We start from the raw sequence: 13,856 nt of genomic DNA, 5'->3' as shown, positions 1-13,856 counted from the left end.
GTGAAGTTGATAAGATGTGCAAGAGCACACTATCATATACTATAGCATTTCTACTATAGGGACAGAAAAAAATGTAAATAACTTCAAGAGCATAGATAATAAGTAAATGCAGTAAAATATTTAGGAAGTGAGTTTTTAATATTACCTTTGTTTTAAAAAAGTTATTCTAAGTTCACATAATATAATTTTAAATAATGACAACATTTAACAAACAGCTGGCAAAACTCCTAAAAATTCCTGAAAATTTAATAAATGGCTCTTGTGAGCCTAAACATGCCAGCTAGCACACACCACTGGTGGATGGTAAAGCTATATAAATGTGGGTTGTTATTAATAATGTGACTTAATATTTACTCCCTGGCTCAAGTTGCCCTGAAAGGCAAGCTTTTAAAAAAATATTTCAGGGCTTTAATTTTACTCTATTTGCTTGGTCGCAACGGGGCTTTTCTTTGAATAGCTAAGCACCATATTTCCAAATCTCTTAGGGTGGCATATATGAACAGATAAAAATCTCAGCCATTATTTATTGATAGCTGCTAGCTTCCCTCTCAGAAAGTGACTTTTCACTGATCCTTCCCCAAATTCTAGGAGTTCGTTATTACATTTAGCTGTGTACTAACTATAATCACTACTATATAATAGGTATTAGGTTGAGCCAGATGAAATTGTTGTTGTCTGACCATTTTTGATCTACAAAACCAGTAATTTTATATGCTTCAATCAACACTTTTGCTCTAGTCAAACTGGTAGTGATGTTCCCCTATCATCTGTGTGTCTGCATTCCTATGATTTTGCCCATCTAAAATAATTTTCCTCCTCCCTTCTACTACTCAAACCTAAGACTTAACTCCCACTTTCACCTCTCCCACAGATATCCATGATCGTTCCAATCTTCATTAAGCAACTGTAAGGATTCTCTCCCATGACCTTTTGTGATACTTTATGTGGATCACAGAATTGAACACTTAATTATAATGTCTCACATTATTTATATTGTGTCTTGCATAGTCTTAATAACTAGGAACTAAATTCTCTGAGAGGAAAGATTATAACAAACTTTTTCTGTAATTAACAATGTATAATTGTGCTGAAAATGGGTATGAACTCGTATTTCAACTGATTGGGATTTAAATAACATCCTTTTCTGAAGTTGAACGTAATTAAAACTAGGTTATGTGCTACTTATGTGCTTGGGCTTTGGAGTCAGGCAAACCTGGAACTATTTCCTTGCTCTGCTATCTGTAAGCTATATGTTTTTAGGAAAGTCACTAAATAGCTTGAAGTCCCTTTTCCTCTTCTGTCAAACGGGGTAATGGTGTCTATACTACTGGGTGATTGTTAGGATTATATGATGAATCTGGATTATACAGACTTTTTTCTAGAAAATATAACCAAAGCAATATATTTTTCTCAATGATGTGAGTAAAATCAGGGAAGGAAAGATGATCATGGTGTTTGGTTTAAGAATAAAGAGAACACAACGTTATATTTATTTTTATGATTGTATTTTTTGGTTTGACTCGGCTTCCAAATTTCCCAAATTAATACCTAAAAATGGTATGTGTGTATTGTGTGTGTGTATACATATACTGTATTAGTCTGTTCTCAAGCTGTTAATAAAGACATACCCAAGACTGGGTAATTTATAAAGGAAAGAGGTCTAACTGACTCACAGTTCCACACGGCTGGGGAGGCCTCACAATCATGGCAGAAGGTGAATGAGGAGCAAGGTCACTTCTTACATGGCAGCAGGCAAGAAAGCTTGTGTGGAGGAATGCCTGTTTATAAAACCATCAGATCTCATGAGACTTATTCACTATCACAAGAACAGTATGGGGGAAGCCACCCCCATGATTCAATTATCTCCACCTGTCCCCACCTTTGGCATGTGGGTATTATTACAATTCAAGGTGAGGTTTGGGTGGGGACACAGCCAAACCATATCATATACACATACATATATACATATATACACACACACTTATATATACATATATACACACACACATACATATATATACACACATGCTCTTATTACCTAAAAAAAATTCTGATCAATTTATTATTCTTGAACCTAGAGTTTTTTGTACAGTGGTAAATGCTAGCATTTATTAGGAACTTAATATGTTCCAAGCACTTTTCTAAGTGTATTAGCTTATTTTATCCATATAATAGCAGTAAAGTATTTTCTGTTATCCCTACTTTACAGATGAAAAAATATGTAAGCTATATTTTGAGATAGTGAGAAAAGTAACTAAAGGCATGAGCGAAATTTAATAGACTATGTCTGATAATTGTAACTAAATTTTAAGTCAGCTTTCTAAATTCTAAATATATTGCTGAAGGGCTCTTAAGGATTATTACCAATAAGAGTAAAATGAGTCCAATATGAACAAGGCATAATTTCTAAAAGAATATATATGGATGAAGAAAAATTAAGCTGAAATGCATGTTGTAATTGATCATTGCTTTTACAGATAATGGTATATAGTCATTCTTTTTTTTTATACCCATATTTATTGAACACAAATTGTATATGAGGCATATTTAAATATATTGGTTACTTCTCACTTGTGCTTTGAATGAAATTTAAATTATTGCATGAATTTTGATTAAACTGATTACAGAATTTTGAAACACAATGGAACCCAAACTAGGGCCAATGCTCATTTCCTAAATGAACATTTTATGTGCAAACAAACAGCTGCTAGAATCCAACAGAATATAAAACAAGCTGTTTGTAAATTTTACTGACAGCTGTTTTTGGTGATTTTTGTCAACAGAATTTTCCTGCTTTGCATCACAGCATCCTTTTATTATAGTATCCCCTCAAAGTATAACTTGCTTGCTTTAATCACGTTTACAGAGATTTATGACTTGATGCTTATTCAGTGGTAGAGCTTCTCAACACAAAATGTCAGTGAGCCTGTTATAAATTGCTTCTGGCATTCCTACTCTATCTTTTATTTGGCTGGAAGTATTTCCACCTGAAAGTGATAAATTCCTGTTATAACCACTTTATGTGCTTCAGTAATTACACTGTACAGAAAAAGAGGATTTCTACTGAGGTGTCTCCTTAAAAATAGCAAGCAATAAAAGGCAGTGGAATGGGCTGAACTCTGAAGTCTATCGAACAAAAAACAATGACCAGTGAAATATCTGTGTCAGACTGAATTTGATAAATGATCAGGAAGTACAGAAGATACCAAAACCTTTAAAACAACTACTGTGGGGTCATAGTAATGTAACTATGTCCTTAGACTAGTTACTTTTAAGCCTGTGACAGAAATTTGGCAGGTGCCCACAAGAATGGAGTTAACATCCTTTCAAAAACAATCTTAAAATATCTAGATGCTTCCAGAGACTTGGGTAATTCTAAACTAAATGCCAACGTGTACATGACATAGGGACTGAGTTTGTATGTACTAGTCAAAGAGACTGTGGCATGCTAAAACGGTTCAGTACAGTACACTGCAGCCAATAACTTGATCAATACATACACACACAATTGAACTGATTGAAATACACATTAATCATGATATTCATGGGTGGTTTGTTTGCTTCATATACGCTGTCTCTAGTACATAGGACAAAATTACTGTTTTTAATTGCTTAGCCTTTTTTTTGTTCTTAAATGAGCAACAAAATGATGTAAATAAAAGATGTTTAAGTTAATGAAACAAAATTATAAACATTTTCATTGTCACGTCCTAATATTATGCCAACGATGGTGTTAGGAATCAGGTAGATACTTTATCTGAGATGATACTAAAAGAGATTATAATCAGTAAATAGGATTTAAGCTTCCTTTCAAGGTGATTGCATTATATTTGCATAGGAATTGCTACTGCAAGTATCTCTGTTCCAATAGCCACAGAATAAGTGGTTCTTTGCTTAGAATACGTACTCTTTCATAGGAGAAATCATAAGCAAGTGTAGCTGGCTTCATGCAACTCAACAATGCCAGTCCTAACAATGGAAAAATAGGTTGTGCACTTATTGTGTTTTAAGCTTTAATATATATATTAAAGTTTAGGACAGTCCATTGCAAAGGGATGTCCATTGGTTGTGCTGCACTTCTGGTTTAGGACAGTTTCATAAACTGTAATTCCTTTCTCACCACAACCCTTTGAGTATGAGATAGACATACATTAATCCTAAATTTACAAAAGATGAAACTAAGTTCCAAGATGGGTTACACAATGGACAAAATTGTAGGAAATGTCAAGGCTAGGTTTATAATTCAGTTCTGCTTGACTCCAGATCACCGTATACTTAATCATTACGCCACATTGAATTTCAGAAAAAAAACAGCACAAAGCATATGACTTTACCTTAATAGCGTCATATAAAGGCAAGCTCAGTCAAATGTGCAGAGCACACACCACAGTCCTAGATGCTGGGATGGTCTGCTCTATTCCATCAATTACCATATTCAATTGCTCCTTATCAAATGTTTCAAACTGCATTTTTTTTGGGGGGGACTATACTTCATAGAGGGGTGCTTGCAAACAAAATTTGTATCTGACAAAAAGAATGCTCTCAGGAAGTCGAAGTGGCCTATTCCAGTGCATAATACCATAATTAAAAATCAGAGAAGAATTAATATAAAGGTAAGAATTTGTGAGATATCTTTACACTCCTTGGGAGTAGAGTCTGGGTATTATGGATATCCCATTTTGCTTGTTATATATGTTTATCCAAGTGAATATGAGGAAGATTTACCTCTTTGTAAAACACTCCATAACACAACAGAAGAGAAAACAGCATTTTGACTGTTTTCAACAAACCATTATATAAGCCTGAAGATCAGAAAAGAAATCAAGGCTGGAGATGCCTTCATAGCATGGTAACACTACAGAGGGCAACTGAAGCAGTCAGGGGGATGAGGGTTTAAGTGGGCCTGGAGAGAGGAGGATGGGTAAATAAGGCTGAAGCAAGCTTATCTGCACGCCTCAGAATCCACCCAGGACTAGAGTGTTACAGTGGGGGAGGGATGGATGATTTTGAGTCTAGGATACTTGGGAATACTGCTTACTAGGAAGAGAACAGACTAGGAGTGAAATGGAGCAACAAGTCTAAACTTTTATGTACACAGGAGGTCCTTGCAGGGAAAACTCTGAAAAAGAAATAATACCATTTAGCCCTTTTTAAAGTGAGAAGAGGAGGACATTGTTCATGTCCTAAACCATGGCTTTACTGAGACCCTGCTGATGGCTGGAGTTCCCTGCAGAACTTTTTCTCTGGGACAAGAATTCCAGGATTTTACACATTGTTGGGTGTACCCCATGGGAGAAGGAATTTGCCCTTGAAACTCAGGATCCAGGGTTAAGAGGAAGAGTTGGTTCAAAACAAACATCTCATCTCCACTAAAGGCAAAGCACCAGCAAGCTAAGCTGTAGAAAAGCAAGGCTGGAAGGAAGAAAATGGAATGGGAAGTTGCACATCGGAGAGTAACCCTGCTTATTCTCTTTATGAGTTTCATTATGGCCACTATTAAACAGCTGCCATGAATGTCATGACCCCTGGGGAGATGGAACAGGACAATGGCAGAAGAAAGGAAAAAAGCAAATAAACAGTAGAAAGAACTAATTGTATCTGCATCATAATTCATTTAATAGCATGGTATGAATACGCCAGTTATAAATGTTTGGTCCCAAATCATTTTACCAAAATGTGAAATTTTCATTTACTGTGATCACAGTTAAATTGTGCCCTAAGTATAGTGGCGCACGCCTGTAGCCCCAGCTACTCGGCAGGGTGAGGCACGAGAATCGCTTGAACCCCTTGAATGCAGGAGGCAGAGGCCACACTGAGCTGAGATTGTGCCACTGCACTCCAGCCTGGGTGACAGAGCAAGACTCTGTCTCCCCCGCCCCCCCGCAAAAAAAAAACAACTGTGCCCTTAATAAAAAAAAAATTGATAAAAATGTTCAGTGTTATTCTTTAGTAAATAAAGCATTAACAGTACTGATTATATATAATCATCCTCAATCAGTTACCATTTATTGAGTACTTATGGTGTATGTGATTTTACATTTAATCTTATTTAACAGTCCTCCAAATCTACCCGATAAATATTATCCCCATTTTGCAGGCAAGGAAACTAATGCTCAGAGAGCTTAAGGCTTGGTTTAAATCACACAATTATTTAGTGAAAGTGGGATTATAAGTAGGACAATCTATCTCCTGAAATCCTCAATTTACCCCATTAACACCATAGTATCTCTCCAGGTTTTAACGTTTTAAGTTTTCGTTCTTTTTCTTTTTCTTTCTTTTCCTTTTGTGTTTTTTTTTTTTTTTTTTTTTTTTGAGACAGTCTCACTCCGTTGCCCAGGCTGGAGGGCAGCGACGCCATCTCGCCTCACTGCAACCTTCACCTCCTGGCTTCCAGCTATTTTTCTGCCTCAGCCTCCTGAGGAACTGGGATTACAGGTGCATGCCACCACACCTGGCTAATTTTTATATTTTTAGTAGAGACGGGGTTTCACCATGTTAGCCAGGCTGGCCTTGAACTCCTGACCTCAAGTGATCCACCTGCCTTGGCCTCCCAAAGTGCTGGGATTATAAGTGTGAGCCACCTTGCCTGACCCATTTTAAGTTTTCTAGAACTTGATTTCTCCCACGCTCAACAAAGAGTAAGCACTGGCTTAACAGGACTAATAAGGACTAACTTCTTAGGTGCCTCTGAGTTAAAAAAAAAAAATTGGTTCGTTTGTGTGCTATCATAGTTTCAGTTAAAACATTTAATAAAGCCTTATTTAGTTGTGCTTATTCTAACTAACCAAGTGTGTGATTTTGGCCAAATCATTTAAACTCCTTGAGTTTTCATTATTTAGTGGAGCTACAAGGCACAGTGGCTCACACCTGTAATCCCAGCATTTTGGGAGGCTGAGGCAGAAGAATTGCTTGAGGTCAGGAGTTCTAGAGCAGCCTGGCCAACATAGAGAGACCCTGTCTCTACAAATAATTAAAAAAAAAATTATCCAGGCATGGTGGGGTGCACCTGCACAGGTCCCAGCTACTCGGGAGGCTGAGGTGGGAGGGTCACTTGAGCCCAGGAGTTCAAAGCTGCAGTGAGCTGAGATCGTACCACTGTACTCCATCCTGGGCAACAGAGTGAGACCTTGTCTCAAAAACCCCCCAAAAGACCAAAAATATAATTTACTGGGGCCATTAATAATCAAAAAGATCTGGGTTAATATTCTGCCACTGTTGTTATCTGTGCCTCCATCCTGGACAAGTATGCTTTTCTTTTTACAAATCTTACTTTTCTCTAAAGATGGGGGTCTTGCTATGTTGCCTAGGCTGGCCTTGAACCCCGGGGCTGAAGTGATTCTCCTGCCTCAGCCTCCCAAGTAGCTAGGACTACAGGCATGTGCTGAGCCCCTTGGGCAAGTAAATTAAGATCTCTGAGCCACACCTGCCTCCTCTTATTAAAGAGCACTGTCTTAGCTGTTATAACAAAATACTATAATCTAGATGGCTTAAGCAACAGAAATTTGTCATATTTCTGGAGTCTAGAAGTCTGAGATTAGCGTGCCAGTATGACTGGGTTTTGGGGAGGGCCCTCTTCTTTTGCGTTCTTGCTGTGTCCTCATGTGGTGGAGAGAGAGAGAACTCTCTCTTCTTACAAGGTCATTAATCCCATTATGGGGGCTCTGCCCTCATAACCCCATCTAAATCTAACTACCACCCAAAGGTCCCCTCCAAATACTATCACGTTGGGGTTACAACTTTTAATATATGAATTTGGGAGTGACACTACAGATACTAATGCCCATTTCATACGGTCCCTATAAGGCTTAAGGCAGGTATTAACATAGGAAAGCACTTAAAGCTGGGTCTGGCTTGGGTAGGTAGTTCAATGATTCAACAAACACTGAGCACCTACCTGGAGCCAAGCACTGCATGTGCCACATGAAGCTATATTGGGAAATGAGTCACGTGCAGCCAACCTCTGGCCTTTTGGAGGTTTTGAACTAGAAGGGGACACGCACATAATCGTATGTGTGTGTATCTACATACACAGGTGATACGATGCACCTGAGAGAATCCAGTCTAGGAACTAGGAAAACCTTTAAGGAGTGATATTTCAGCTGTATTCTGAAGGATGAGGAATGGAGAGGAGGCCAATTCCAGGTTCCAAAGTGAATCTTTGTGCAAAAGCCATGAGGCAGCAAGGTGCAGGGGCTTTTAATGACCTAAGGGAACGCACTGTGGGGTTGGGACCATGATGGCCAGAGGAGGTTTTGACAAGAAGCTAGTCAAAGAGCAGAGAAAAACTTTAAAGAGTTTTAAGAAAGGGAAGTGCCACGATGAGTTTTGTGTTTCAAAATGTTTTAGGCGGCCACACCGCAGTCTCGGGACTGGCTGGGACCTGGATAGACACTTGGATATCAGCTAGGAAGCTACGACAGGAAACCAGGCGAGGACGAGGCAACTGGGGATGTTGTGGAGCAGAGACGGAGAGAAAATGGGTGCGTTCGAGACAAGTTAGGGGGAAAAATGCAAGGACTTGGAAATGAACTTGGGGAGCGGCAGGAAGGCATGACGGGTTGCTCTGTAGGTCTTATCTGTAAATTACGGCGATCAGTGAAAGATCTGGAGGAGGAAGGTGGACACACTCTCTAACAAAAAAACCCTTTTTGAAATTTTATACCAATATTTTAAAAGTAAACCAGATCTTTTCAGACATGCCTTTGAGCTGATATTTGTTAACTAGTTAGAATTAGAAACTTTCCTTATTTTTACTCAGTTACAATATACGCCACAGCTGAGGTGAGAGGAAAGAAAAGGTTGCTTTCTTAGGAACAAAGAGTAGTACCTTCAGTATCGTGGGCAAAGCTTTTCCAAGTCCAACAGTAGTCAAAACAGCGCTTTTTATAAATAACACTCAGCTAAAAGTTTCTGGGTTTGTGATTGTTCCAACGGTTAAGCTCGGATGAGGGTCCCTGGAGTCGTAGCTCCCGGGAAACGTCGACTGGCTTTCCACCTGGACTTCATCCGTCCAGGCAGCCCAGAGGGGCTTCAGGCCCCGCCCGCTCTCCTGCCAACTACAGCCTCGCGACTGCGCTCAGCCCTCAGGCCCCGCCCCTTCGGTCAAGCGGCGTGCTCTCACTGCACGGCGCCCGGGCCCCGCGCGCCGGGACCTCGGTTTCAGCCGTCCTGTCCTGCCCTGAGGCCCCTAGGCCCCGCCCCTGGGCCCCGCGCGCCAGGACTTCGGTTTCGACCGTCCTGTCCCGCCCCGAGGCTCCTAGGCCCCGCCCCCTCTGTCCCGCGGCGTGTTCTCGCGGCTCCGCCCCTAGGACCCGCGCGCCGGGACTTTGGCAAGTTTCAGCCGTCCGGCCCCGCCCCCTCGGTCCCACGGCTCTCGCGGCCCCGCCCCTGAGTCCCACGCGCCGGGACATTGGCAAGTTTCAGCCTCCAGCCCCACCCCTAGGTCCCGCCCACTCGGCCAGCGGCTGGCCCTCGCCGCCCCGCCCCTGTGCCCTGCGCGTCCCTATTTTGGGAGCATTTCGGCCGCCGTGCCCCGCCCCGCCCCGCGCACCCCGCCCCTCTGGCGGCCCGCCGTCCCAGACGCGGGAAGAGCTTGGCCGGTTTCGAGTCGCTGGCCTGCAGCTTCCCGGTGGTTTCCCGAGGCCTCCTTGCTTCCCGCTCTCCGAGGAGCCTTTCATCCGAAGGCGGGACGATGCCGGATAATCGGCAGCCGAGGAACCGGCAGCCGAGGATCCGCTCCGGGAACGAGCCTCGTTCCGCGCCCGCCATGGAACCGGATGGTCGCGGTGCCTGGGCCCACAGTCGCGCCGCGCTCGACCGCCTGGAGAAGCTGCTGCGCTGCTCGCGTTGGTAAAGACGGAGCCTCGAGGGGGTGGCTGCGAGGGCACGGGTCGCCCAGTTTCTGGGGGCGGGAGAATCTTTTCAAATCTCCCGTTTCCTCCTTCCGTTCCCGCGCTGCAGTCGGGTCGGCCTGCGGTTAGCACCTGCCCGGGGATATAGTATTAACAACTTCTGCTTCTCATTCACTTTATTTTTGGGCGACTTACCAGCCTCCCCTTGCCCTGAATCCACCTGAAACGGTAGTTTTTGAACTTCAGCGGGCTGAAGAACCGTCTGGAGGTGTGGCTAAAAAAATGTTCATCCCGGTCGCGCCTCCAGAGTTTGAATCGGGCTGGGGTGGGGCTGAGGCTTCTGCATTTTTTACCCGGCCCTGGATTACCCCGCTGCTTTCCGGGAGCTGTGGCGCATTGGGCTGGCGGGCCGCCCCGGAGACCCTCTAAATTAGAAGCAGCTGCCACTCTAAGTTAAACTGGCCTTTTTGACATTTTCTCCGTGCCAGCTTTTTCGAGTGAGATGGGATGGAGCATCGGATATCTACCATAGTTGTAGATTGAAGATGGCACGGAATTTCTCATTTTCTTAGTTTGCTCAAAAGACTGTATGTCTGGTGTCCCCGCTCTTAGTGATGCTGTTTATTGTTTTCCTTCATGCTGTCACATTATGGGAGTCCTCTCAGGGTTTTCATTCCGTCCAAAGACATTTTCATGAGTGTTACTTCTTGCTTTTTTTCGTGTAGCTCTTTCTAGTATACAAACCAAGAAGGTTTGTAAAACCCAAGAAAGGTTTGTCTCATTTTCATTTCTTCTAAAAAGCATTTTTATTGAGCACTTGCTGTGGGTACAGCTAAGTATTTCTGTATGAAGATCACTGGCAGTTTTTTTGTTATTTGTAGCTGTCAAAAGTTTATATCCTTTTTGGACTTTTTTTCCCCTTTGATTTCTAACTTGCAGAACTTAAGTTACCTAGTTGCATAAAGTATAAGTAACACAACTTTTTCTTTTCTTTCCTTTTTTGAGACGGAGTCTCGCTCTGTCGCCCAGGCTGGAGTGCAGTGGCAAGATCTTGGCTCACTGCAAGCTCCGCCTCCCGGGTTCACGCCATTCTCCTGCTTCAGCCTCCCAAGTAGCTGGGACTGCAGGCGCCCGCCATCATGCCCGGCTAATTTTTTGTATTTTTAGTACAGATGGGGTTTCACCGTGTTAGCCAGGATGGTCTCCGTCTCCTGACCTCGTGATCCGCCCGCCTCTGCCTCCCAAAGTGCTGGGATTACAGGCGTGAGCCACGGTGCCCGGCCAAACTTTTTCTTTAAAAATGAAAAGGACTTAACTGTCAGAGTTTTGCACTTATATTTTCTTCGACGAAAACTTTTAATATCTGTGACAAAATGACATTGCACTTCTTAGAAAAGTGACACTCAGATAAGTGAGTACATGAAGACATTTGAGTTGTGTGTGTGTTTTCCTGTAGCACATGGGTCATCTGAGAATAGGAAATTTAAAACTGGCACTGCTAGTTGCAATAACAGAAGCATTATAGTTCACACCTTGATAGTCCAACGAAAGTTAGACATTCCCTTGGCACATACCTATGTGGAAGCATAGGGCTTCACTTGGACTGTAGTCAGAATGCCTGAGTTCAGGTTCTAGCTTTGTCACTATTGAGTAGGCCAAGTTATTCATCTCTCTTGAGCCTCATTTTCCGGATATGAGTAATACTAATGATTAGCTTATTTTCTTGTGAGGATTCATTAATAATCATAAATTTATTGAGCACCCATAAAGTGCCAGACCCTATTCTGGGTATTGGGGATTTGTTAGTGAACAAAGCAGACAATAAATTCCATCTCTTAGGGAGCTTTTATGGAAGAAACAAAATGAAATTTTACATGTATGTAAAGTATTGAGTTTGGTGGTTGTGATAGAATAAATGATAAATAATGTGTGTCTTAATCTAAAAGAATGTGGTGTTTGCTTGCTACATGATTTGGGAGAGACAAAATAGATAATATGTATGAATATATGTTGTCCTGAAAAATAACAAAGCCGGTTTCACTTTTTATCCCCTACCAAATATTTTTCCGGTTTCTAACTGAAGTGAGTAGACAGTAAGAGGCAACGGAGTGTAAACAGACATCAGTAACCAGGCCCAGACTTTTAGCATGGCTCACCCATTTGACTACAGAATGCTATTGAATGCTATTGATTTTTTTTTTTTTAATCCGAACCTCTATGAATGAACTGAATCTTAACTCTTAGACTGCATGTTTTCACGTAGGGGTCTGCAAATTTTTTCGGTAAAGGGCCAGGTAATTAATATTTTAGGCCTTTCTGCCCGCAAATAGTTTTTATTCTTATTTATTTTTACATCTCTTAAAAATGTAAAAACCATTCTTTCCTTAAGGGCTGTACAGAAACAGGCTGCTGGCTTGGTTTGGCCCACAGGCAATAGTTGCTAAACTGTCGATAAAGTCTTGATAAACTTAATGTCTCAAGTTTAAAAATCCTTTTTGGTATACAATTTTATATCACATGGGCTGCCTTTTTTTTTTTTTTTTTTTTTCTAGGCAAAGTTTCACTCTGTCATCCAAGCTGGAGTGCAGTGGCATGATTTCAGCTCACGGCAACCTCGTTCCCCCGGGTTCAAGCAATTCTCTTGCCTCAGCCTCCTGAGTAGCTGGAACTACAGGTGCATGCCACCATGCCCGGCTAATTTTTGTGTTTTTACTAGAGACGGGGTTTCATCATGTTGGCCAGGCTGGTCTCCAACTCCTGACCTCAAGTGATCCGCCCACTTCAGCCTCCCAAAGTGCTGGGATTACAGGCGTGAGCCACCATGCCTGGCCTTTACATGGGCTTTAATATTTAGAAATGATTTTGCTTTCCTCTGTAGATGTCTCTGCAACTTTGGCACTATCTATAGTGAAAAAAGCATGGCCAGCTGCACCTTACTCAAGGAGGAAAAGCATTGTTCCTACCTCTGCCTTTGCCCTGGTAGCCTCCTGACATTGCTGGCAAGGAGCAACTCAGAATGGTCTGCTTCTTCCATTTGCTACCCTCCATTCAAAAGCAGTGTCATATTATTTGAAATTGTGTCAGTATGTCCTTTTACAGAGTTTCAGAGTTCTACCCAGTGGGCTAGTGATTACCCCGATTACCCTCACATTCAGCTTGCAGCTGACATCTGTCTTGTGTTGCACATGGATCTGTTTTGCAGCAAGCATTACTTGCTGGTGAGGGTGGATTGGTACATAACCGGGCATCCTTTCTTGACCTTTAACATGAATCTGGCTTCAAGGTGAAGCCGATGAAAGTGTTCAAGAGGCCAGATGTGACATTTATATTAGGACCAAGCCTCACAACCAGAAAGAAGCTATTTAAGGATTTGGAAAAATGAGACAGGAAGACCATATTATTTGAGAGGCTGGCAGAAAGCACAGTAATAATGTGTTCCTAAAGGAAGCAGGAAATGGTAATAGGAGCTGCAGTGTAGAAGCCCCAGGTGTCATATAACACTGTTTTGTGAATTAATAGGTACCTCTTGGCATATTTTTGAGGGTGAGAGTGGGATTAGACATCTATGACAATTGTAACGTGGGCCATTTTAATCAACTTTTTATGAAAAATTAGAAAGTAATCTTTTAACCTTTATGATAGGTATTTTTTTTTTCTGAGCTCTTGTTTAGGAGATGATCAAGCTTAATTTTGTATTCTCTCATACTTTGAGGCAGCATAGTGTAGATGTTAAATGTGTGGAATCTGGAGTTAGATTCCCTGGGTTCAAATCCTGGCTCCATTATTTAGGTTATTTTATCTTTTTATGCTTCCTTTTCTTCATCTGCACAAAATGAGTTGATATTCATAAGATGCCTTGAGCTGTGTCTGTTATGTACTAAATACTATATGAATATTTGTGAAATAAAGGATAGGTTCTCTGACTTCGGGTTCAGCTTTTGCCTTTCTTCATGAGTTTTGAATGTTCAGAGGCATTCTCACAGAGCAGTGATCCCCAAATGGAAT

General features: G+C 41.7%; 1 protein-coding gene and 1 long non-coding RNA gene across 8 annotated transcripts in view; one reads left to right on the top strand and one right to left on the bottom strand.

Moving 5' to 3' along the window:
* The window catches only part of LOC112208398 (uncharacterized), a 155,125-nt gene extending 145,903 nt beyond the window's left edge, over positions 1-9,222 (bottom strand). For 2 of the 3 annotated variants that reach the window (XR_002942862.3, XR_002942863.3), the window contains exon 1: positions 8,828-9,144. This is a non-coding gene — a long non-coding RNA (uncharacterized LOC112208398). Of the gene's footprint in view, positions 1-8,827 lie in introns of all 3 variants that reach the window. The other variant, XR_008546686.2, reaches the window with a different exon arrangement.
* Positions 9,223-9,352: 130 nt separating this feature from the next.
* Positions 9,353-13,856, top strand: part of BARD1 (BRCA1 associated RING domain 1) — an 84,218-nt gene continuing 79,714 nt past the window's right edge. For 2 of the 5 annotated variants that reach the window (XR_010149871.1, XR_010149872.1), the window contains exon 1: positions 9,447-9,849. Coding sequence is in view for 2 of the 5 variants with exons in the window: in XM_526019.7 (XP_526019.3) it covers positions 9,692-9,849 (158 nt within the window). In the remaining 3 variants the exon portion in view is untranslated. Of the gene's footprint in view, positions 9,850-13,856 lie in introns of all 5 variants that reach the window. The other 3 variants (XM_526019.7, XM_054679320.2, XM_063790736.1) reach the window with 3 other exon arrangements.

This window comes from Pan troglodytes, chromosome 13, assembly GCF_028858775.2.
Source record: "Pan troglodytes isolate AG18354 chromosome 13, NHGRI_mPanTro3-v2.0_pri, whole genome shotgun sequence".
NCBI lineage: Eukaryota > Metazoa > Chordata > Mammalia > Primates > Hominidae > Pan > Pan troglodytes.
This window is presented reverse-complemented; position numbering and strand designations above follow the sequence as displayed.